Source organism: Salvelinus sp. IW2-2015, linkage group LG3, assembly GCF_002910315.2.
Source record: "Salvelinus sp. IW2-2015 linkage group LG3, ASM291031v2, whole genome shotgun sequence".
Classification (NCBI taxonomy): Eukaryota; Metazoa; Chordata; class Actinopteri; order Salmoniformes; family Salmonidae; genus Salvelinus; species Salvelinus sp. IW2-2015.
This window is the reverse complement of record NC_036840.1, coordinates 30,331,734-30,355,519: the sequence shown is the minus strand read 5'-3', so window position 1 is coordinate 30,355,519 and position 23,786 is coordinate 30,331,734. Positions and strand designations below refer to the sequence as shown.

The 23,786-nt window shown below is 43.6% G+C and overlaps 2 protein-coding genes across 4 annotated transcripts; one reads left to right on the top strand and one right to left on the bottom strand.

Annotated features, from left to right (window-relative positions):
• Positions 1–6,471: 6,471 nt before the first annotated feature.
• On the top strand, positions 6,472–7,341 carry LOC111981411 (FRAS1-related extracellular matrix protein 1-like). The gene is made up of 3 exons (XM_024012663.2): positions 6,472–6,792; positions 6,881–6,967; positions 7,074–7,341. The coding sequence occupies exons 1-3, from the start codon at positions 6,552–6,554 to the stop codon at positions 7,259–7,261; spliced, it is 516 nt and encodes a 171-aa protein (XP_023868431.1). The 5' UTR covers positions 6,472–6,551; the 3' UTR covers positions 7,262–7,341.
• Positions 7,342–10,856: 3,515 nt separating this feature from the next.
• On the bottom strand, positions 10,857–21,870 carry aco1 (aconitase 1, soluble). 3 transcript variants are annotated; one of them, XM_023974014.2, is given in 22 exon segments: positions 10,857–11,316; positions 11,623–11,808; positions 12,555–12,677; positions 12,961–13,108; positions 13,385–13,527; positions 13,773–13,877; positions 14,122–14,246; positions 14,547–14,703; positions 14,899–14,983; positions 15,361–15,496; positions 15,758–15,917; positions 16,117–16,233; positions 16,510–16,610; positions 16,955–17,126; positions 17,412–17,551; positions 17,885–18,068; positions 18,240–18,309; positions 19,240–19,377; positions 19,590–19,758; positions 19,977–20,117; positions 20,387–20,486; positions 21,763–21,851. In XM_023974014.2, coding segments are annotated over 20 exon segments (2,703 nt in total). In that variant the 5' UTR covers positions 20,104–20,117; positions 20,387–20,486; positions 21,763–21,851; the 3' UTR covers positions 10,857–11,199.
• Positions 21,871–23,786: the final 1,916 nt, after the last annotated feature.

The following is a 23,786-nucleotide window of genomic DNA, read 5'->3' as shown; positions in this document are numbered from 1 at the left end:
AAAATGTCGACTTAAATGAGTTGGCAGCTCTGGARGTTCTGCTTACTCTGGACCAGGCCCTAATCCCCGGGAATCGAAAGAGGAAGCGGCGGAGAAAGAGAGGCAGGTGAGCCGGCACCATGACAAGACTTCGTCAGTGAGTAAATAGACCYCCATTGCCCTCTGTCCTACTAGAAAACGTGCAGTCACTGGAGAACAAACCATGACTATCCTATCAACGGGACCTAATATCCTATGTTTTTTCAGAAGTTGTGGCTGAACTAGGACATGGATATACCAGTCAAAAGTTTGGACACTTACTCATTCAAGGGTTTTTCTTTATTTTTACTATTTTCTACATTGTAGAATAATAGTGAAGACATCCAGACTATGACTAACACATATGGAATCATGTACTAACCAAAAAAGTGTTAAACAAATCAAAATATATTTTATATTTGAGATTCTTCAAAGTAGCCACCCTTTGCCTTGATGACAGCTTTCAACACTCTTGGCATTCTCTCAACCAGCTTCATCTGGAATGCTTTTCCAACAGTCTTGAAGGAGTTCCCACATATACTTCTCGTCAGATTCTCTCAAGTTGGATGGGAAGCGTCTCTGCACTGCTATTTTCAGGTCTCTCCAGAGATGTTTATCGGGTTCAAATCCGGGCTCTGTCTGGGCCACTAAAGGACATTCAGAGACTTGTCCCGAAGCCACTCCTGCGTTGTCTTGACTGTGTGCTTAGGGTCGTTGTTCTGTTGGAAGGTGAACCTTCGACCCAGTCTGAAGTCCTGAGCACTCTGGAGCAGGTTTTCATCAAGGATCTCTCCGTACTTTGCTCAGTTCATCTTTCACTCATTCCTCATTAGTCTCCCAGTCCCTATGGTGATGCTGCCACCACCATGCTTCACCGTAGGGATGGTGCCAGGTTTCCTCCAGACGTGATGCTTGGCATTTTTGTTACTCATGGTCAGAATCCTTTAGGTGCCTTTTGGCAAACTCCAAGCGTACTGTCATGTGCKTTTTACTAACGAGTGGATTCCGTCTGGCCACTCTACCAGAAAGACCAGATTGGTGGAGTGCTGCAGAGATGGTTGTCCTTTTTGAAAGGTTCTCCCATCTCCACAGAGGAACTCTGGAGCTCTGTCAGAGGGACCATCGGGTTCTTGATCACCTCCCTGAACAAGGCTCTTCTCCCCCGATNAGGTTCTCCCATCTCCACAGAGGAACTCTGGAGCTCTGTCAGAGGGACCATCGGGTTCTTGATCACCTCCCTGAACAAGGCTCTTCTCCCCCGATTGCTCAGTTTGGCTGGGRGGCCAAGAGGAAGAGTCTTGGTGGTTKCAAACTTATTCCATTTAAGAATMATGGAGGCCACTGTGTTRTTGGGGACCTTCAATGCTGCAGAAATGTTTTGGTACCCTTCCCCAGATCTGTGCCTCTACACAATCCTGTCTCAGAGCTCTACYGACAATTAATTTGACCTCATGGCTTGGTTTMTGTGCTCTGACATGCACTGTCAACTGTGGGACCTTATATAGACAGGTGTGTGCCTTTCCAAATCATGTCCAATCAATTACATTTACTACAGGTGGATTCCCATCAAGTTGTAGAAACATCTCAAGGATGATCAATGGAAACAGGATGCATCTGAGTTGAGTTGAATATTTATTTAATTAAGGTATTTTAGTTTTAATTTTTTATATATTTGCAAAAATTTCTGAACCTGTTTTCGCTTTGTCATTATGGGGTATATTGATGCTTTCCAAATGCACTGTATAGGGAGAAGGTCAGAGACCTGGTAGTGTGGTGCCAGGACAGCAACCTCTCCTTCAACGTCAGCAAGACAAAGGAGCTGATCGTGGACTACATGAAACGGAGGAGGATGTAGTGGAGCGGGTTGAGAGCTTCAAGTTACTCTGTCTACATCACTAAGGAATTAACATGGTACACCCACACCCACACAGCTGTGAAGAGGGCCTGACAACACCTTTTCCCCCTCAGGAGACTGAAAAGATTTGGCATGGGTCCCCAGATCCTCAAAAAGTTCAGCTGTAGGGGCCTCTCGGGTGGCGCAGTGGTCTAGGGCACTGCATCGCAGCGCTAGCTGTGCCACCAGAGATTCTGGGTTCGCGCCCAGGCTCTGTCGCAGCTGGCCGCGACCGGGAGGTCCGTGGGGCGACGCACAATTGGCCTAGCGTCGTCCGGGTTAGGGAGGGTTTGGCCGGTGGGGATATCCTTGTCCCATCGCGCACCAGAGACTCCTGTGGCGGGCTGGGCGCAGTGCACGCTAACCAAGGTCGCCAGGTGCACAGTGTTTCCTCCGACACATTGGTGCAGCTGGCTTCCGGGTTGGATGCGCGCTGTGTTAAGAAGCAGTGCGGCTTGGTTGGGTTGTGTTTCGGAGGACGCATGGCTTTCGACCTTCGTCTCTCCCGAGCCAGTACGGGAGTTGTAGCGATGAGACAAGATAGTAATTACTAACAATTGGATACCACGAAATTGGGGAGAAAAAGGGGGTAAAATTTAAATTWAAAAAGTTKAGCTGCACCKTRSYYYYSKWCCRMYKCCGGTTGCATCACCGCCTGACCGGTTGCATCACCGACATCCAGGACCTATATACTAGGCAGTGTCAGAGGAAGGGCCAAAAAATTGTCAAAGACTCCAGTCACCCAAGTCATAGACTCTTCTCTCTGCGACTGCACGGRAAGCAGTAKCAGAGCYCCAAGTCTAGGACCAAAAGGCTCCTTAACAGCTTCTACCCCCAAGCCATAAGACTGCTGAACAATTAATCAAATGGCCACCCAGACTATTTACATTATTATCTATGCATAGTCACTTTACAAATTACCTCCACACATTTACCTGTACCCCCACACATTGACTCGGTACAGGTAACCCCTGTATATAGCCTCATTGTTGTATAATTTTATTGTGTTACTTTTTGATTTTGAATTTTTTTACTTTAGTTTATTTAGTCAATATTTTCTTAACTCTATTTCTTGAACTGCATTGTTGGTTAAGGGCTTGTAAGTAAGCATTTTACGGTAAGGTCTACCTGTTGTATTCAGCGCACGTGACAAATAACATTTTGATCAAAAATGTAGATTTTGATTTGCATCACGGCTTGGTACAYCAATTGGAACGCAGACGACCSCAAGGCACTACAGAGGGTGGTAAGTACGGCCCYGTACACAACTYGGGCCGAGCTCCCTGCAATCCCTGCCACACCCTGCCATACAGGACTTATTTGTGTTCCACCTGCTAGATGGGAATAACCACTCCCCCTCACAGCAAGTCCACATATCCCTCCAGGACATGGATAAAGGTTTGTGGACAGACAGACRACCAAATGGCACTTTTTATGACATGAGTTCATTGTCAGTGCTATAGCCACAATTTTTCTGGAATCATTTCTGTCTTCGTGAAGCCGGTGAAAACCAGCCGCAGCGAGTGTGGTCCTGACAACAGACGTCCTGCTGGTGACAGATGGTACAGACAAACCCGAGGAGCTGCTGTACATGGTCACGGTCCCACCCCGGCAACAGCCACATGGAGTACATCAAACACCTCGTGGTGGCCATCAGCACCTTCAGCCAGATGGACATCGCTGCCAACCTGGTGGGCTACYTCCACAACAACAGAGCCACTGCACCGCTGGAGACACAGTAATGGCAACACCTCTTCCAATATATACAATTACTCTCTTAGGGGTCAATTCTAAGTTGATTTATGCACACCTACATATCCTGTGAAATCACTTTTTGTATTACATTTACAGTGTTCATTAAGCGCCAAAAAATGGTTATACCTGCTTTTCAAAATATACAATCAAAAAAATTATCAAATGTATCGAACAATGCAAGCTAGGTGCAATAATACCCTAGGTTCACAACCTTACCTAATATACAGGTATATTTAGTATCTATTGTTTATGAATAAGGTCTATTGCCTTACCCCGTTCTTTAACGGGTTTGTAGTCAGCAGCGGCAAGGCCACCCGTAACAGCACCCTGGAGATCTCTGTGGAGACCACCGGCCACGTCCTGCCGTGTAACGGCGGCCTAAGAGTCCCCCAGGATTCCTCCATGGCAGTGACCCAGGACGCCCTCGTCCTGTCTGACTCCGACACCCCGTCCAGTGACCTCCTGTTCTTCCTGGCACAGCCTGCTCTGGGGCGGCGTCCCGTTCACTGCCGGGAGTAACTTCACCCAGTGGGACCTGTTGGAGGTGACCTACAGGCATGGGGGTGGCCCCTCACAGATGGGCCGCATTGCATTCACAGCCTCACATACTACCAACAGGGGCCTCTTGCTGGAGGGGAGGGTTCAGACGGAGCCTGTGTACTTCACTATTCAGGTAGGACATACTCATCTGCATACACACCTCTGCCCAGATATTTAGCTGGAGGGGTCTATTCATACAGGTATAAATCAGCACAGCAACTTCTTCGTTAGTAATGGAATCTAAATAATAAGTAGGTTTTGAACATGTTCCAGATGGATRCGTTGGGCAGCTCGGACCCTGAGGTAGTGCAGCTGCTGTCTCTGTGGAAAGCTGATGTTCTGTCTGACTTTCGCTATGACGGTCGCTATGGGATCTACCTCTCGTCTCGGGATGCTGAGAGCGCAGGACGCCTGCACCAAGGATGAAGACCTCACCTTCCACATCCACAGACCACCATACTTCGGTTACCTGGAAAGCACTATCACAGGTGTGGCCCCATATCCAGGGGCTTGAGGCCCCCTTCCCTCAGTTGAATATTTMATTTGATTTTACTCATAATTCATCTAAATGCATTGAATTTGGCCATCAGTGCCACTTCAAAAAAAGACCGTTACCATTGCCCATAAACAGGTTAATTGTGTTTGCTCTTCAGTAAACTGTGCTTTTGCAGGCAGCTTTGCCCAGCAACAAAGGGAGGAACCAGAGCCAGAGGACTATTGTGTATATCATAGACCCAGCAACGGAAGCTCTGACAGCCTGAATTTCAGAGTGTCTGATCCTCTAGGGAACACTGGACCCTCCCACATGTAAGATGCTGCTCCGTGRACCACACAAATAGTATTAATATGGTCAGTTAGGGGAGGAGAACCAATGGTCACATACATACTATATGAAGATTTGGTAAATGGTCCTCGACGACTGTATTAGTCTCTTTATGTAACATATGTACTGTATTCTTCTAATGAAAGAAGATACCATCACACTGAACCAATTTGGAAAGACAATGCACWATCCTTGGTTGGTGTGTAAAACAATTTTTTTGTCCCTCATGGCTCCTTGCTGCAGACTGGAATTGAAGTGGTCTCGCGTGGAGCTGGCTGTGTCTGAGTACCAGGCATGTACTGAGTACCAGGCATATGACAACCAGGGCGCTGTCTCACTGGACATCCTACGGAAAGACAACGTGGCAGAGTCCTCGTACATCACCATCAGGGTTTCTTATCTATCCCTTTTTAAAACAGCCTATGATTCTTATACCAAGTCCTGTCATCTAGGGAATRGAGTGATAGATGGCACATTAAATGAATTATAGTGCGATGAATGTCACTTTTGGAATCTCTTTTTCTTAATATCTTAGGTGAGAAAGTCACAGTGACCACTGGATTCCATTCTGAGCCCTTCCAGCCTAATCCAGTTTAATCCTGGTGTGTATGGCTTTGTAGTGGGATGTTGAACTARCAGCATAGATTAGAAACTAAAACCTCTGCTCTTTATGAAGGTGTGTCCAAAAGGAGCTGGCAGATGGAGACTACCCAAGACCAACTGGAGGATGCGTAGGAGACATTTGAATTGACTGGTGTCCCCTGAGGAGGCCGTGCTGGGCAGCACCTCCAGGGCTCAGGAAAAGGTGAGACTTTTGGGCAGAAGTACAGTCATGCTGGCGTAACAATGTGTTTGTCTAAATTGGTATTTTATTTATCACATTTTCTTTATTACATAATATGTATTTACATCAAGAAACATGATCGACCATGATAGATTCTCTCCAACTACTCTCTTGAGCCTTTTTTTATTTAACCTTTATTTAACTAAGCAAGTCAGTTAAGAACAAATTCTTATTTACAATGACGGCCTACCCCAGCCAAACCCTCCCCTAACCCGGATGACGCTGGGCCAATTGGGTGCCGCCCTATGGGACTCCCAATCACAGCTGGTTGTGACGCCTCTAGCATGGCGATGCAGTGCCTTAGACCACTGCGCCACTCGGGAGCCCAGAGCTCAGGTCGGCTCCTATGCTGCAACGGGTCTCCTGGAAGCCTTGGGCTTCCACTAATGAGGTAATCAACCTGAGATGGATAGTGCCTGAAAAAGAATAGCAAATAATGTACCCCCATTAGTGGAGGCTGGTGGGAGGAGCGGGCTCACTGTAATGGCTGGAATGGAATCTATGGAACAATATCAAACATATGGAAACCACGTTTGACTACATTCCATTTACTGTACTTAATTTCAGCCGTTACAATGAGCCTGTCCTCCTATAGCCCTCACACCAGCCTCCATTGACCCCTAACATTTACCCAATTGTGTTGTGAATATCATACGTAGACTATTTCAGGGTTGAGTATGGGTTACCCGGGAATCATATCTCAACATTCTGGGCCAGTTTCCTGGACTAAGCTTGATATGTGTCAGGGAAACCGACCCTGTATGTCAGTTGTTTCATGTTTCAGTAACCTCATTGGTTGGCCATTCCTCCTCACCAACACAGATGGTCAGTGCAGACGTGTTGTAAGGGCTGGACTTATCACAACGGTTACTGCCACTTCCATAGTCCATGGCACCGAGCGCAAGGCGACATGGAGAGGTGAGAACAAGGAACATGTAACCTATTTTGATAGAATGTGCCCTTCTGTTGTAGGAAACTAAAGTTTCTTATTTTTCCTGTGGTTCAGGTCACCAAGCCAATCGGGTGGGCATTTTCTCCAAGGCTGATATGGACAGGCTGTTGGACTTAACTGGACGGAAACCATTCTGGATAGGTCAAATAAGTATCCTGTTCTATCTCCATTGGCTGAAAAGTGACTCAACATGCATGTGTGTGCGTGCGTTTACCTCACCTCACTCACTGTCCTCTCCATATCTCAGGACTGAACGACAGTGAGAGTAGGGGACGRTGGGAGTGGGTGAGTGGAGAGCCCGTCACCTACACCAACTGGAGGAAGAGCCTGGCCAGAGGCAAGAGCACCAGGAGGTGTGTTCTGGTGTCGAGGAGGGCCAATCGGCAGATCAGAGACTGTAAGACTGGCAGGGGACATCGCTACGTCAAGACGTGAGCCAAGAGAGATCTCTACGTTGTATTCATGATATGAAACAGAACTATGTTTCTTTCCACTGCCGTTGCAACAGGAATGGAGCTGACCCTCACAAGACAAGCTGCATTCATACAGCTAATCAACCGATTACCTAAAGGTACCCAAATAACATGGTGGTATTACAGCAATGGACTAATTAAGAGGTCAGCTTCAATTAAGAGTTATAATAGTAGTGCACTAAACATCAGTTGCAAATTCAAGTCAGCAAACATGTCAGATGCACTGCTGAAGCTCTCAGTTTATTASGTACACCCATCTAGTGCCGGGTCAGATCCCCCTGTAGACATGAAGGGATGCACCTGGTCAGCAACGATGTTCAGATACGCTGTGGTACGCAACAGCCTGTACTGTTGACACCAGGCAGGATGGGTCCATGGACTCACGCTGCTTACACCAAATCCTGACTCTGCCATCAGCATGATGCAACAGGAACTGGAATTTGTCAGACCAGGCKATGTTTAACCACTCCTCAATAGTCCACTGGAGCTGCTTCTTATTGTTTTTAGCTGATAGGAGTGGAACTCMGTGTGGACGTCTGCTGCAATAGCCCATCKATGACAAGGACTGACGAGTTGTGCGTTCTGAGATGCCGTTATGTCTGTTTGTGGCCTGCCTGTTAGCTTGCACGATTCTTGCCTTTCTCCTTTGACCTCTCTCATCAACCAGCTGTTTTTGCCCACAGGACTACCACTGACTGGATGTTTTTTATTTATCCCACCATTCTCGGTGACCCTGTCGTTAGTGAAAAGCCCAGGAAGACGTCCGTTTCTGAGATACTGGAACTGGCGCACCTAGCACTGACGATCAAACCACGCTCAAAGCCGCTAAGGTCACTCGTTTTGCCCAATCTAACTTTCAATAGAACAGTAACTGAATGCCTCGATGCTGGTTTGCCTGCTTCAGACCTGCCAACCCTGTCCAACTTTTTAGAGTACCWGACACTCACGGCAAATTGGAGATTCAACTCACGCGCGTAGCACGTGCCGAATTGGGATTTTCTTCCCCCGCACGATTGTGCGCGCGCTGTTTGTGAGTCTGGTCGCTAATCAACACAATTTTGAAAACATAGAAACAAAAACATATCGCATCGACCGCAAACTGGCTACCGCAAAGGGAATCTGAACTCTGTTCGCTAGAGGAGTACGGTGTTTCAGCCTATGTAAAGGTGCCTATTGTATTTCTTGGCAGAGCATACATAATTTAATATTTTCGAAATTGACATCTATAGAAGCATTGCCTCGAGATAGTGTTGTCAGATTCACTCTGGATTTTTATTTATTAGAATTTAAAAATAAAAATCAGACTATTCATTTCTGCGTACTTTTAACTCAAAAATCACCTGCGTACATTGACAGATAACTGCGTAGTTGGTACGCAAAATGCGTGCATGTTGGCAGGCCTGCTGCTTTATATAGCAAGATAGGCCACGTGACTCACGGTCTGAAGGAGCGAACCATTTCGTGAACGGGGTGGTGTCCCTAATGTCAATCTGCTCCTAAACACTATTCCAGCTCCAGTAGTTTAAAGGGATAGTACACTCAAATTACATGAGTTTCTTTACCCTTCTGAATATGAACTATCCATTTAATGTGCAGTAGCTTTAGAGYTGTATAGTACCGTTCACCTGTGTAACATTATGCTAATTACTGAGAGCTATAACTGCTGCACTGGTCATCTGTGTATGAGTAATTGATACCTCTTGTGTACATTCCAAGTGTTATTTGACCTGTCTCAGTGGTAGCAAGGCTGTATTCAAATGTATGTCCATGATGGTAGCAAGGCTGTCATGTCTGAAATAAGTCATAACTGGGTTTGAGGAATACTGAATTTCTGTATAAAAAGACAAGTTATTTTATGAATAACATGGTGCCAACTTTACATATTATGCCACAGAAATGTTAACTTTGATACAGCTTTGTATGCSGTTTTGGGTTAGGGTTACTAAAATTACATTGTGATATTTGCACCATTTTAGCCAGTTATTGTACTTTATTTTCAAATTCCAGTTAAATGTAATTGTGTGTGTGCCATTCCTATAGAATGTTATTATTCAAAATCCAGTGGTCTTCATTGCATTTCTGTAAATACTAATAATGCACAATTATTTTGACAACAGTGCTGCATTTGAGTTATGTAGAAGTTAAAGTTTATTAGAGGCGAAAGAACCGCACACCTGTTTAGGCGAGGTGCTMGCTAGCGGAGYATATACTTTGATGAAGACAGCTTGTCTGTCGAAACGTGGTTATTCAATTATTGCATCTGAGGTCCTAATGTGCAGCTCTCCTTTTTCAAAAGTTTTTMAGAGAACATTCCTGTCTTAAGTCAAATGAATGTGTATTAAATTTGACAAATGTASTCTTACTCTGCCCCTTAGCCATTTCATAACAGGATTGTTGATAACATTATGCAATCACTGAAAATACATGATAGGGGACAGCAATATGGTGGATATGTCCAGTTATTTGCGGAAAGAAAAACAGGAAGGACGAAGACTACCACTAGCCCCGGTGTGGCCTTGTAGCAGACTCCTTCTGCTAACCTTGGGGGAAAAAACATACACTTTATCCATACCACTTTATCCATACCACAAACAAGTACCTTCTGAAAAGAATCTCAAAGTAGGACTTCGTCCTTATTGATAGAAACTATTTGGTCCATTAAACCCCAAGTGCTTAGAGAAAATATGAATTCTCGCTTCAGCTAAGAAACTTCATTCAGTTTGGAATTCATGATTATATTAATTTGATTTACTAGCCTCCCTGTCACACCGGCAACTGGGAATTAAGTCCAGCCACACTCACCAATAGGGTTGCACAATTCTGGTAACTTCACAGAAATCCTGGTTGGAGGATTCTAATAGGGATTTCTGGAAACGTACTAAAATGTTGCAACCCTACTCACCAACAGTAGTAAGTACTCACTGTGACAAAATCATATAAGTCCTATTGCCAACATCAACAGGTTAAGAAAGAAAAGTCGATTTATGAAACAGACAAGACTGAAATTAGTGATCTAGTAAAAACATACCTCTGCACTGAGYCAGCATTTAAAAGAAACGAGGCACACACACAATATACTGTTCCTCTCAAAAGGCGAGGGTTAATGTCAACTTTACCATTTAAGGCAATTAAACTTAGGTATTKTAATAAACTATGCTGGTCTCTCTTTCATAATACAAAGACAACACCCTCGTTGTCAGGAGTCCAAGCCAACCTATTACAGTGTCTGGGGTTAACACCTTATTCCCTATATAGTGCACACATTTTGGTCACAAGTAGTGCACTATGAAGGGAATAGGGCTCCATTTCAGAAGCAGCCTWTGTCTGCTTCACCACAGCAGCAGTTTGTAAAATAACATATAAGACATGAAATCAACAAATACAACCCTGGTKGGAACAGATGGCCGTGACTGGCAGCTTTGAACCGACAATGGTAACAACTGGACAAGACAGCCAACCAGGGCAGACTAGGTTTGTGTGCATGGCTAGTTAATGTTAGCATGGACGGTGGGAGGGATGAGGGTGGGTGAACCACTGGTTTGGCAACAAAGAGGTAGGGTGGTTACTGTACTGTCGTCACATCATACAAGACCTGGGTTAAAAAAGTATTTGTTTTCTTTCAAACACTTGAGCTGGGCTTGATTAAGAAAGCTAAGACTATTTGAACCCAGGTGTACATCATACCAGTGTTAAATGTGCTGTGGGGTACTTCTGACTCACTCCATCATTCCGACCTGCAATTAATCAAGTATGGGACCAATTAATGCACTAAAACCACAAGATTATGTAAACCAAATGTTAAAATCGAACAGAAACAGAGGGGGACTCAGCATGTTCTGTATCGCCTTCTACACGGAGGATTTTCGTGTTCAGCATGACTTGGTCCCGACGGTGTGCTCTCTAGTTCTCAGACATCTTGCGGATCATGTAGTTCAGGATGCCTCCATTGTGGAAGTACGTCAGCTCCACGTCCGTGTCGAACCTCATCCTCACCTGGAATGTTTTGCCCGTGTCGAGCTGTGACGGAAGGGAAAAGGAGAGCAGTAGGATATTAGGATAACTGCTGTTGATGCCGTATGCTCCAGGAGTAAGCTACCCAGCTAAGTATACTTTAATTTAACACTACAAAATAATAGTAAAATATGAGCACATTACTATATACAAAGTATTGCCACAGAAAGTGAACAGAAACTACTAAAGTTCCATTTGTTAGCTGTGTCATGAAAGGATCTAGAAACTCCTGCAAAATTGACCATATGAATGATTGGTAACCCTTCCTCAGTCCAGTATTTCCCATCCCATTTTATCACCACGCAGACCAACCTTAATGTCAACAATCATCCTGGGTGTGAGTGGCTCAGGGATGACCACGGTGTAGCGCTCGTGTCCTGTCAGCCCCAGGCTGTCTGCTGTGTCCCCAGCCAGGTACTCCAGAGGAATCACCCCCATGCCCACCAGGTTACTGCGGTGGATTCGCTCATAGCTCTCTGCCAGCACCGCCTTGATTCCCTGGGAGAGGGGCACAGAAGAGGGGTATCAGGGAGGTATCATGGGGGTATCCCTGCAGCCCACCCTCTGAGAAACTCTTAATTATACATGACTGCCATGGCATCATCCAAGTGGGTGCTTCATTTTGGTAGTAGTGAAGGAGTAGCTAGCTACCTACTTACTACAGAGTCCATGGACTGCAATGCCATAGCTAAAACTTAAATCTGACTAAGTTATACTACGGAGCAGCCAGAAACAGTGAGACACCTTGATGAGACCGTGCTTCCTACCTGCCTCTGGACTTTTTCTCCCAGCTTGACCACCTCCTTCAGATGACCACTCAAGCCATGAACTTTCTAATGACTGTCCATCTCATGATGTTTTTCTAAATGACTTGTATTTTGTGTGTGCTTTAAAGAGCTTTGAGATTATTTGAAAAGCACAAAACAAGTTGAATAAATTATTCAAGAGTCTTGCTAATTGTGTCTTTTTCTTTACTGTCTTTCTCATGGTGCCATCTGATGTTTATGGCTTCTGTGTACATTGTCCCTACTTTGAATTGTATGTTTGTTCAATAACACAGCTCATCAGAATCTTATCTTGGCTAATGGAAAGTATCATACAGGCAAAGGCATTCAAATCCCTTTTTTCCATACATTCTTCTAATCTACAACAWCATACATTATCAAAAGGTAATGTAAAAAAATAACGTAATAATGTATAACAGATAACATATCAAAACACAGTTATGATAAGAGGAGACAGACCAGGAGGAAGGGACCTTTAGCGGCCCAGTCTCTCGAGCTGCCCGATCCYTACTCCTTCCCAGCCAGGATCATGAGGGGGTGGCCAGCCTGCTGGTAGCGCTCAGCAGCATCAAACACATCCAGCTGTAGAGAAACAGACAACCCAAGAATACACATTGATTCAAGTGGACAACCAGAGTACATATAACAGCTATACAACAAGGAAACTGTAATATGCAGTGAAAATACAAGAACAAACTCTAAACATACAATAKATGTAAGTTATTACATAAGCTAAAAAAAAAATTACTCATCTGATAATGTAATAACTTTTTACATAATCTGGTGGCTAACATTATCAGGAGATTTTTTACATTATAAGAGATTAGTACAGAGATTAATAATTATCAATAATACAGGGCCTTACCGTTTCATCAGAAGGTAAGTGCAGGGTGCGCGGAGCCTGCTTGTTCAGGAACTTGTTGAAGAGACGGATGTTTGCGAACGTGCCCCGAGCCATCACAGCATCGTTGCCACGCCGAGATCCGTACGAGTTGAAGTCACGTGGGTTTAAACTGCCAGGGCAAAGGATAAAAGATTAAACCTTTGACCCTTCATATAACTTCACTATCATAAACATACTAAAAAACACAGCGTTAAATTTCACACCATCATGCGGACCAGAAACGTATACTCTGCTGGTTGGGATATTTTTGTTACGCATGATCCTTTCCAGCACGGTTCCACCCATGGGGGGGGGTGTATTACCAGGCAAGTGCAGTACAGCTCTGCTCAGTAGTATGAAAAAGACTATTAGTAATGTGAAATAGTGACTGCCTCCCATCTCTCACCCTCTGCTGGTCAGGTATCGTGCTGCAGGACTGGTTCGGGCGATGTTCCCAGCAGGAGAGATGTGGTCTGTGGTCACAGAGTCACCGAAGTTCAGCAGCACGTAGGCGTTAGTTATGGACTTGGGGGTCTGTAGTTCCTTGGTCTGAATAAATCACTGAAAGGTTAAGGGGGTAGTTCCGCGGAATTGCATGAATGACAATGACTTTATAATATTAGCAGTTGGTAAAAGTGTCTAGTTGTGGATTGCAGTCTCTCCTTGTCCATAGACTACTTGGAAACAAATATAMAAATATGTACTTTCTCTGAACTATCCCTTTAACAAAACCTGAAAGCCGATGGGAAAGAACTCAGACATTACAATGACAGCATTAGGTTAGTGTGTTGTACCAGTCCATCGAAGAAGGGTGGAGACTTGATGTAGGTGGACTTGGGGTCCCAGGTGTACAGCTTGTCTGAGGGGGCMTTGAGGGCGTTCCAGCGTTCATTCACTTTCTGACAGGGCGGAGCAAGGTAGAACAGTCCCATATCAAAACTACAAAGACAACAGCTCTTTACACTAATGTACTAACCAATACCTTGAAAAAGTAACCTATTGACACACATTTTTACACTTTATGGCCTTCTAGAGGCTGAAATGTTGAGGCATTACTTAACCCCTCCCCACTAATCAACTTGTCTACACAATCAAACCAGGGGGAAAATCATATAAAATTAATATCCAAAGAGTTTAGTTGACCTCAATCTTCTCATAAACCTCTTTGAACATAGCAGGAATGACAAACTGTCTCTCCACAGCCTGGATCTCCTCCCGTGTGGGCCAGATGTCCCTGAGGAAAACCTCCTTCCCTTTGTTGTTCAGAGCTACACCATGAAACCAGAGMCGGCGAGAGAGAAACAACAGAAACCAGTATCAGCACCGACAGCCCAATCTYCTGAAACGTCTTGAGAGCTCCAGGAACAGTGTATGTGTGAACCAGTGAAGGCTGGTGTCACCTTAAAATTGGAGGATTTGGCTCATTGTAATGGGTGGAATTGAATGAATGGAACGGTATCCCCTCGATTCATTTAATTCCACCCATTACAGCCTCCACTGGTGTGAATGCTATATAGAAAAACTACAGAACGATTGCCAATGCACGGCGTTGGTTTGAGGACACTCACCAATGGGCTCTGTATCAAAGTCAATCCTCACGGTTCCGGCYATAGCGTAGGCAATGACCAGCGGGGGAGAGGCCAGGTAATTGGCTCGTGTGTTGGGGTGGACACGCCCCTCAAAGTTCCTGTTACCTGATAGGATCCCAGCGGCTACCAGATCTCCCTGAAGGTAGAGGAACGTGTGAGGAGCTGTAGCCATTGACCATGCAGGGTCGTGTTCATTAGGCACCCAAAAGAAGAAAACGGACTGAAACAGGGGGARTAAATGGACCACCCCCCAAAAAATTATGTTTTCCATTGCATGCCCTAATGAACACAGCCCAGGTGTGGGTGTAAAATGTTAAAAGTCAGTAGTTACCTGAGTAATGGCCTCCACCACAGGCTCTGGGAGGGGCCCACTGTTGCCTATACATGTCATYCAGCCATAACCCACCACTTCAAACCTGACGGGGGGGAAAATAACATATACCGACAAAAAGGAAATTATAAACTGGGTGGTTCGAGCCCTGAATGCTGATTGGCTGAAAGCCATGGTATATCATGGGTATGATTAAAAAAAAAGTATAATGTTGGTAAGCAGTTTATAATAGCAATAAGGCACCTCAGCTGTTTGTGGTATATGGCGAATATACCACAGAGTTGCGCATAAGAACAGCCCTTAGCCGTGGTCTACTGGCCATATACCACACCTCCTCGGGCCTTATTGCTTAAATACGTCACATACCGTCATCCTGAAATGGAGGATAAAGAAGCTAGCAAAGACTTTTGAGCTGAACCCCTCATTCTCCAGACAATTAGTCTTCAGGAAGGAGTGCCTTACCCGAGCTGGAAGAGGTAGTCCATGACGCCACTCTCCTTTAGGTAGTAGGTGACCACTCCGCTGCCGGGAGACAGGCTGGTCTTGATGTAGGGCTTCATGCTCAGACCAGCCTCGATGGCCTTCTTRGCCAGGAGACCTGAAAAGCAACGCAGAGACAATTCAACCTTATTGACTGAGCAACTTCCCAGATATTAGTCAAATTACAGCCGCTGATAGCTGGGGTGTCTTCATTGGGGCACGAAAACTTTGGAAACATTTTTTGTTATCTGCTGCAAAAACAACATTTATTTTTGGAGTCCAGGTAGTCCCTCTGTTTCCGTCAATTGTGTCTGCTTGGTGTCTAACGAACACAACCCAGACAGCGCAGGGTATGAGGTATGGAGCGAGGGATACGTACCAGCACCCAGCATAACAGAGGGGTTGCTGGTGTTGGTACAGCTGGTGATGGCAGCAATGACCACTGAGCCGTGGGAGAGGCTGTACTCCTTGTCATTGTATTGGAATGGAACCTTCACGTGGTGAAGCTCCGGAGTCACCTGGAAACCTTTGAAGCCTTGCTGCAATGGCACACATCCACAGAGTTAGAAAAGCTAGTGGGCTCACCTATAGCACCTATATATGACCTATAGGTTTTCTAACTCTGTGCACACCTTATACACACACATGCAAATATAAAAAGGGAAGGACTTGAGATAACAGGATGCTATTAGCATGTAGATACCAAAAAAGTCAGTGTTAAGCAGGTGTCYTCATTACCTTAGCTGCCAGGCAGGCCTCAAAGTCAGTCTTCATGTCCGACACAGCCACCCTGTCCTGAGGCCTCTTGGGACCACTGCAGCACGGAACCACAGTGCTCAGGTCCAGCTCATGCACCTGCATAGGATGGAGAGAGGAGGCGGCACAGAGGGAAAATCACAATGAGACCGAAAGCAAAAGGAGCAGATTAAAAGGGAGACATGCCAATCATTTTACAAATACATTCCAGTCATACACTTGTCAAATCATTTTCAAAACTGAATGACTTCCAAAAGTCACCYTAGCTAGTCTAGCATGCCTGACAATCTTTAATCAAATGTATCCAGAAACTACAAGTCCTAATTTCTAAATGACTAAAGGTGTTTGAAAAGGATCCACTGTGGAATAGAGTACCTGGGTGAAGTCAGGGTCCTGGGAGGAGTTGCTGTAGTCTCTGAACATGGCTACTGCTTTCAGATACCTGGTGATGTAATCCAGTTTCTCAGCATCTCTCCCTGAGCAGAGTGAGCAGGGGAAAGAGGAATGAGGAAAGAAAATGAAGAATCCAGACATGAAGTAAATTAGACTTTGCCAGTTACATCTACAGTTCCCTCAGGATTTTAATACTACTATTATCATCCCCGTTTTACATTTAAAATGTATTCAGAAAGGTTTTTGCCATTACAAAAGGAGAGAAATTACTCCGCTAAGTAGGTGGTGTAACATTCAAAGGCTGTTTGAAAGTTTGCAATTTAAAAAGAGGCCAATGTAATATCTGTATTGCTTTCCATCTGAATCAGAAACGCCCATTGTAAATATAGACAAGTGCTGCTCATGTGCATTGGTGTGTATATCTCACCTGTCTGCTCCAGGTACTGAAGACTGATGTGGTCGACAGGGAAAAAAGCTGCAGTGGCGCCGTACTCTGGGCACATGTTGGCGATGGTGGCTCGATCGGCTATGGACAGCTGTGCCACACCTGGCCCYAAGAACTCCACAAACTTCCCCACAACACCGACCTGGCGCAGGTGCTGTGTGCACAGAGGGAGAGAATGGGACACTCAGACAAACAGTGTTTCTATGTGACATACACTGGTGAAATGAAATTGCTGCCACTGTTTATCTACAACTAATCTAGTCAATACAACTTTATTTATCCCCTTATCAAATCAACACAATTCTCCAAACCAACAGCATTGATAGGGCTACTTTACTGAATCATTTCATGCCTTGAGCTACATTGATTAGACAGATTTGTCCAAAAGAGATGTCCATTGATAAAACAGTGGCAGTCGTGGAACCGCGTAACCAGTTACCTTAGTGACGGTGAGGACGATGTCGGTTGAGGTGATGAACTTGTTGGGGGTGCCCTGTAGCCTGTAGCCGATGACTTCGGGGAGCACCATGCTGATTGGCTGGCCCAGCATGACGGCCTCCGCCTCGATCCCGCCCACACCTACAACAAACATGTTCGACAGGATTTATTCCAGCTCTGGGCACATTCCAGTAGCATGGCATGATAGCTCATATTTTCTCAACTACATTTTGGGGTTTGGTTTATTGGTAGCTAAGTACTGTCCACTTGAAAAAAAAAAAAAAAAAAACTACATTTTGGGGTTTGGTTTATTGGTAGCTAAGTACTGTCCACTTGAAAAAAAAAAACTCCAGTAATTTGTAAATGCAGTAATTGTGTAATTTGGGTGAACTATCCCTTTAACATCATTAGCAATGATTTGAGTCAATCCCATTTATCTTTTTAACAGTGTACATAATCCAATCTAGTAATTACCCCAGCCCAGCACGCCCAGGCCGTCGATCATGGTGGTGTGGGAGTCGGTGCCCACCAGGCTGTCAGGGTAGTAGTAGCCGTCCTGGTCAAAGACCACCCTGGCCAGGTACTCCAGGTTGACCTGGTGCACTATCCCCGAACCGGGGGGAATGATACGCATGTTCTGGAATGCTTTGGAGCCCCACTGTGGAACGGGAGGGAGATCAAGATCAATAGTTTAGAGAGGCTTGTGGGTTTTATACATGATATTGTTATTGCTATGATTGAAAGAGGGCCATGTGTGTTTTAAATTGTGTGGCCTTTATGAAAGGCTTATGAGTTAAACTACAGGTTTTGAATGGTGGACAAAGGATACCTTTAAGAACTCAAATCGCTCTCTGTTTCTGTCAAACTCCAAGTCCTGGTTTTTCTGGAGGCTGTCAGACCTGGGAAAAGAAAAATGTCAATTGACTCAATRTGCATTTCTTAAAAACACATCCGTCGTAATCAGTTCTCATAAAAGTAAAACATCTAGGAAAGGAGTTGAGGATTATTTCAGCAATCAAGATATGTAACTTTCAGAATACAGAAATCTGGCTCGCTGGATGAGTTTTGCATCATATGATGCAAAATGCATCATTGGGGCCTGATTTCTGTATTTTGAAAGTTACAGTACATATCTTGAAAACTTGATTGCTGACATGCTAAACATTTTGGAACTATATCAACAATTGACTACTGAAACAAATACCAAAATAAAACTCCAGCCAAAAGCTTTCTTTTAAGTTCCAAGTGAAAATTACACAAATGTCATAATGTACATCTCCTAATATGTTTACTTGAAAGTAGAATGAGCACAAAATTAAAAATCTGTAAGAAACAGTGTATCAGCGTTGGGAATTTGGAATATTTTGCTTTATAGGTTTATACCTCTCGGGACYAAATAGCAGTTAATATTTGCAACAATGTCAGCTTGGAGACTCAGCATGGTCACAATGTAGGTGTCATTATTTCAGCGTTATGCAACATTATGACGACTGGTGGTCGACAGAAATGTCGAAATCTACAGGCTCCACTAAGTCTCTTAAGAGCAAAGTCCAACAAACAAGCTCACCCTACAGAACATTCCACTGTGCTTACACATCAGCCTGTGTTTGCTTCATAAATATGTAGTAAAAAGGTATAATCATTTCTCCAGCAATTAGCCTGTGTAGCAGTATTTCACTGAAATGACCAGTATTCATAAACTTCTAATTCACAACAATTCCTCCTGAATGGAAATTCACTTAATTATGATGTTCAGCCCTACTTGTATTGACCCCCCCCCCCCCCCCCCRCGCACACACACACACACAGATCTGACCCCCTAGACTTACTTCCTGTTGAAGTCCACCTGGATGGAATGATCAATGACAAGGTCCGCTGGACAGACTGGGTTGATCTTCTCTGGATCTCCACCCAGCTTCTTCACAGCGTCGCGCATCGCAGCAAAGTCCACTACTGCAGGCACTCCACTGCAAGAGGAAAGAGAGACAAGTTATAATATAAATCCATTCACTATTCAAAGCAACCCCTTTAAAAAGGGAAAGAAAAGCCACCTCAATTTGGATACCTGCCCATCAGCTTTTCCCAGTTTACAATACAGATATTACCACGGCATATTTTACRATGAAAAATTTCTCATGAGCACACCTTCAGAATTGATACACCATGTGGTCTAACTCACGTGAAATCCTGCAGGATGACCCTGGCAGGTCTGAACGGCACCTCTACGCTTTGAGTCTGGGTCTGTTTCCAGTTCAGGATGCTCTCCACGTCTGACCGCTTCACCAGGAACCCATCACAGTTCCTCACAGCCGACTCAAGCAGCACACGGATGGAGAATGGCAGGCGGTCTGTAGGAGGAGGGAAGCATTTCATATCAACCATCAGGGTTGAAGTACAAAAATAGTGACAGTGCAATTAACTGAAATGTAATTCATGAATCAGAATAAATCTAGTTTGAGCATTTACTCAAATTAACTAAATGTCAGTACATTTCCTGAATTTAGCCTAGTACACAACCATGCTCACCAACAATTGCCAAAGGGGTTATGGTACTTTGATATCCTACCATATCTGGGGTCTCCAAGCTTTGAGAGGTTGTAGAACTTGTGGTCGGGGTTGTTTGGGTCCAGAGCCTCAACTATGTGTGCAAAAGGATTACTCATGGCTGTAGACTTTCTCCCTCTCTCACACATACACCTGGGGTTACCTGGAGGAAACAATTCAAGGTTCAGCYTCAAAAACTAAAACAGTTGCAACTTCTTAGGGATTGACATTCAGAGTTGCCCTATTGCCCAGTACAAGTGACCTGAGCAGTCACGAAAGTTGAGCCTGCTCTGTGGTTGCCCCATTGCGCAGGTACTTGTAATTTAAAAAAAAAAAATTTTTTTTTAATTAAACATAACCAAATGCAAAGAATTCCAGTATTCTGGAATTTTCTGGTTCCTCCCCTGTGTGTAGGTGAAAATCGCTACTTACTGCCTTTTATCTTTTTACGGGAGAATCTGTTAGGTCAAGGAAGTTTCAGCACGGACAGACAGGGAAGTACGATTCCAGCTAAATTCTGGGTATAACAGACCTGTGAATTAGCCTAGTACGGTGTTCCAAAATACAATATTTCTGGATTACTACTATCCTCTGCTGCGTATTAAATTAGGCTAATCACTCAATAAGTGGAAAAAACTTGAGCATTGTTCAAACTGTGGTTTGAACTAATTCACTACCAATCCCTATCTAACATCCTTTTTATACTCAGGAAAGTGCAACCAAATAGCCTACAAATCGGGCTTGATAGGAATAGGCTAGAAGTATTAGCATAAGCCTATTGCCTAAAAATGAAGATTCTCTGCCAAGATTGAACAGACAGTGAAATCCGCAAACAACATCAGCCTCTATGAATGTGTAATCAGATATTTGTGATGTAAGGGTACCCAAGGTTAATACGTGTCCCCATATGTATCTGTGTCAAAGGGGACCTCTGATAAGACAGTGCATCTTTGTAGCACCCTTGTGACTTTGAGGACAAATGGAATTGAAGGGAAAGTTTAAAAAAACAGTCAACTCATGATGACCTAAGAAAGCCTTGTGCAGCAATGTACTCTCGCAACTTTCCAAGTACTGCCCTGTTACAGTATCCATTAACAAACACCCAGATGTTGAAATATAACTCTACATTCTCCATTGTCCCGGGGAATACATTTTCTCAAGTAAGCGTATGTTAAATGTTCGTGTACATGTTAAAGTTGTTAACTAAATGATTAGCCCAAGATATATCCTAGTAGTGTCTGGAACAGGTCATTTGTATTATATTAGAATGGGAAATAGAATGAGATTATATTATGGGTTGGATTTTACAGGGGGATGTTAGGCCTGTTATTTGTTACACGATATCTAAGACCGTCATACTAGACTGAGAAGTTGATAAAGCTAGCTTTGAGGCAATCAGGAAATAGTATCCGACTAAACTCAACTTCAAGATAGTAGACTAACCCATCGGGACCAAGACTGGGTCCTGAACTGACAGTCTCCCACACCAGACACTGCTAACAACAGGCTTTGTGCGGTCCTAGTGTTAAACAAGATAACAGAGAGAGCGAGAGACATTTAGGGATTTCTAACAGCGGCTAACTATAACTATACCTACGCCTGGCTAAACGAGTTAGTTACTGGAGCTAGCTAGTTGACTTAGCTAGCTGGCTAAAGTATCTTGCTAGCTTTGAATAGCAATCAACGTCACCGGTTACTAACCAGTTATGCTGAGTCACAGCACTCTCCCTTAATAACTTAAATACAGTAAATTTACTTTGAAAGCATGGTGAAGATTACAAATATTTGCAAAAAACAGTCACACATACCACTTCTTCTCTTTACAGTTGAAGCGAAGCTAATGTTTATTTTTTATTTTTTGTTCTGGTAGCTAGCTAGTCGGACCCAATGACGTATATAAATCCTGAATTGCTAACGCTATGTATTGGCCATTGAGAGGCTTTGAAGGCACCGGTCGGTCATATGACACTCCCAAGTAGGAGCAGTCCGCCATAAGAATTAATGAATGGAATTCTACAGTATTTCAATTKAATGTTTCAAGGACAAAATTACATGTATTTAAGTATTTTTGTTGTTGTAGTGGGGACAGGAACATTAGTACTCTCTAAAAAATACTTTAAGGGAAATGTTTTATATATTTGTAATATTAAAATTTMTATGTTTAGCTTACATAATATCATTTAAAAGTATGCATTAAAGTGTCTGTAATAAAATAAACGTGTCAAAAATGAATGTAGACATTAATAAATGCATTTCTAGGAAGAGTACCAAGATGGCTTCAATACAGACTATCAATACAGATAGTCATCCAGGGTTTATGTGCATCATTGGTTGGACCACCTTAGCAATTGCTTCTGTGTGCGTAATTTTAAAAACATTATTATTATTTAACCTTTATTTAACTAGTCAAGTCAGTTAAGAACAAATTCTTATTTACAATGACTGCCTACCAAAAAGCAAAAGGTCTCCTGRGGGGACGGGGGCTGGGATTCAAAATAAAAATATAGGACAAAACACACATCAAGACAAGAGAGACACCACAACACTACATAAAGAGACCTAAGATAACAACATAGCATGGCAGCACACATGACAGCACAACATGGTAGCAACACCACATGACAACAACATGGTAGCAGCACAACATGGTAGCAGCACAAAACATGGTACAAAAATGATTGGGCAGAGACAACAGCGCAAAGGCAAGAAGGTAGAGAACAATACATCACGCAAAGCAGCCACAGCTGTCAGTAAGAGTGTCCATGATTGAGTCTTTGAATGAAGAGATCAAGATACAAATGTCTAGTTTGAGTGTTTTTTGCAGCTTGTTCCAGTGATATTGTAAAATATGCAGAATCACCAAGATTAGGAGTCCAAGCCAATGATGTATATAAACCCTGCATGCTAATGCTATGTGTTGGCAATTGAGAGGCTTTGAAGCCACCGGTCGCCCATATTGGCACTCCCCAGTAGGCGCAGTTCTCTAAAGGAATGAGTGGAATTCTACAGTATTTCAATTAAATGTATTTAAGTATGTTGATAATGTAGTTGAGAGAGTAACATTAGTAATCTCTAACAATGATACTTTAGGAAAATATATATATGATTTTTTTTTATTGTTTAGCTCACATAATATAACGCAAAAGTATGCATTATGGTGTTTGTAATATAATAAATGTGGCAAAAACTAATGTAGACATTAATATATGCATTTCTATATTTTCCAAAATATTTTTTACAACGGTGGGGTAGTTGGCTTCAACACAGCTCCCCCCCAACAGTCATCTAGTGTATATATGAATCATTGGTCCAAAGCTCCAAGACCTAAGTCCACTTTGATAAGTCCTAGCAGTGAGGGAGTGCGTGACTGACATTTTTTTTCTTCTTCTGAATGGTTAATAATATGGTTGATAACATCTTCTTCAAATAATGTTGATAGGGAGGTGTTTTTTCTGACCTATCACTGCTTAGAATCCAATACATGTGAATGTGTAAACAAGCCTAAACACTACTGATTCTTCATTAATGTGTGTAAAAAAAAAAAGGCCATCCTGCTCCCCTCCTCTCTACCTACATTTCCCTCACAGTCCCTTCAGTTTCCCTTGAGTGCCGTTAGTTTGGCTGTTTAGCCTACCTTAGTTATCCATCACCCATCATAGCCCTGCCATTCCCAACCAATCAGAGCACATGGAAAYGCGCATCTGGACACTGCACCCACCCACTCAGGTCAGTGTTATCGTTGTCCGAAGAAAGAAGACACATTTCTGAGGACTATTTGTATTGTGGACAGTAACAAGAATACCTGAAAGTGGTAGGTGCATCAAATTCATTC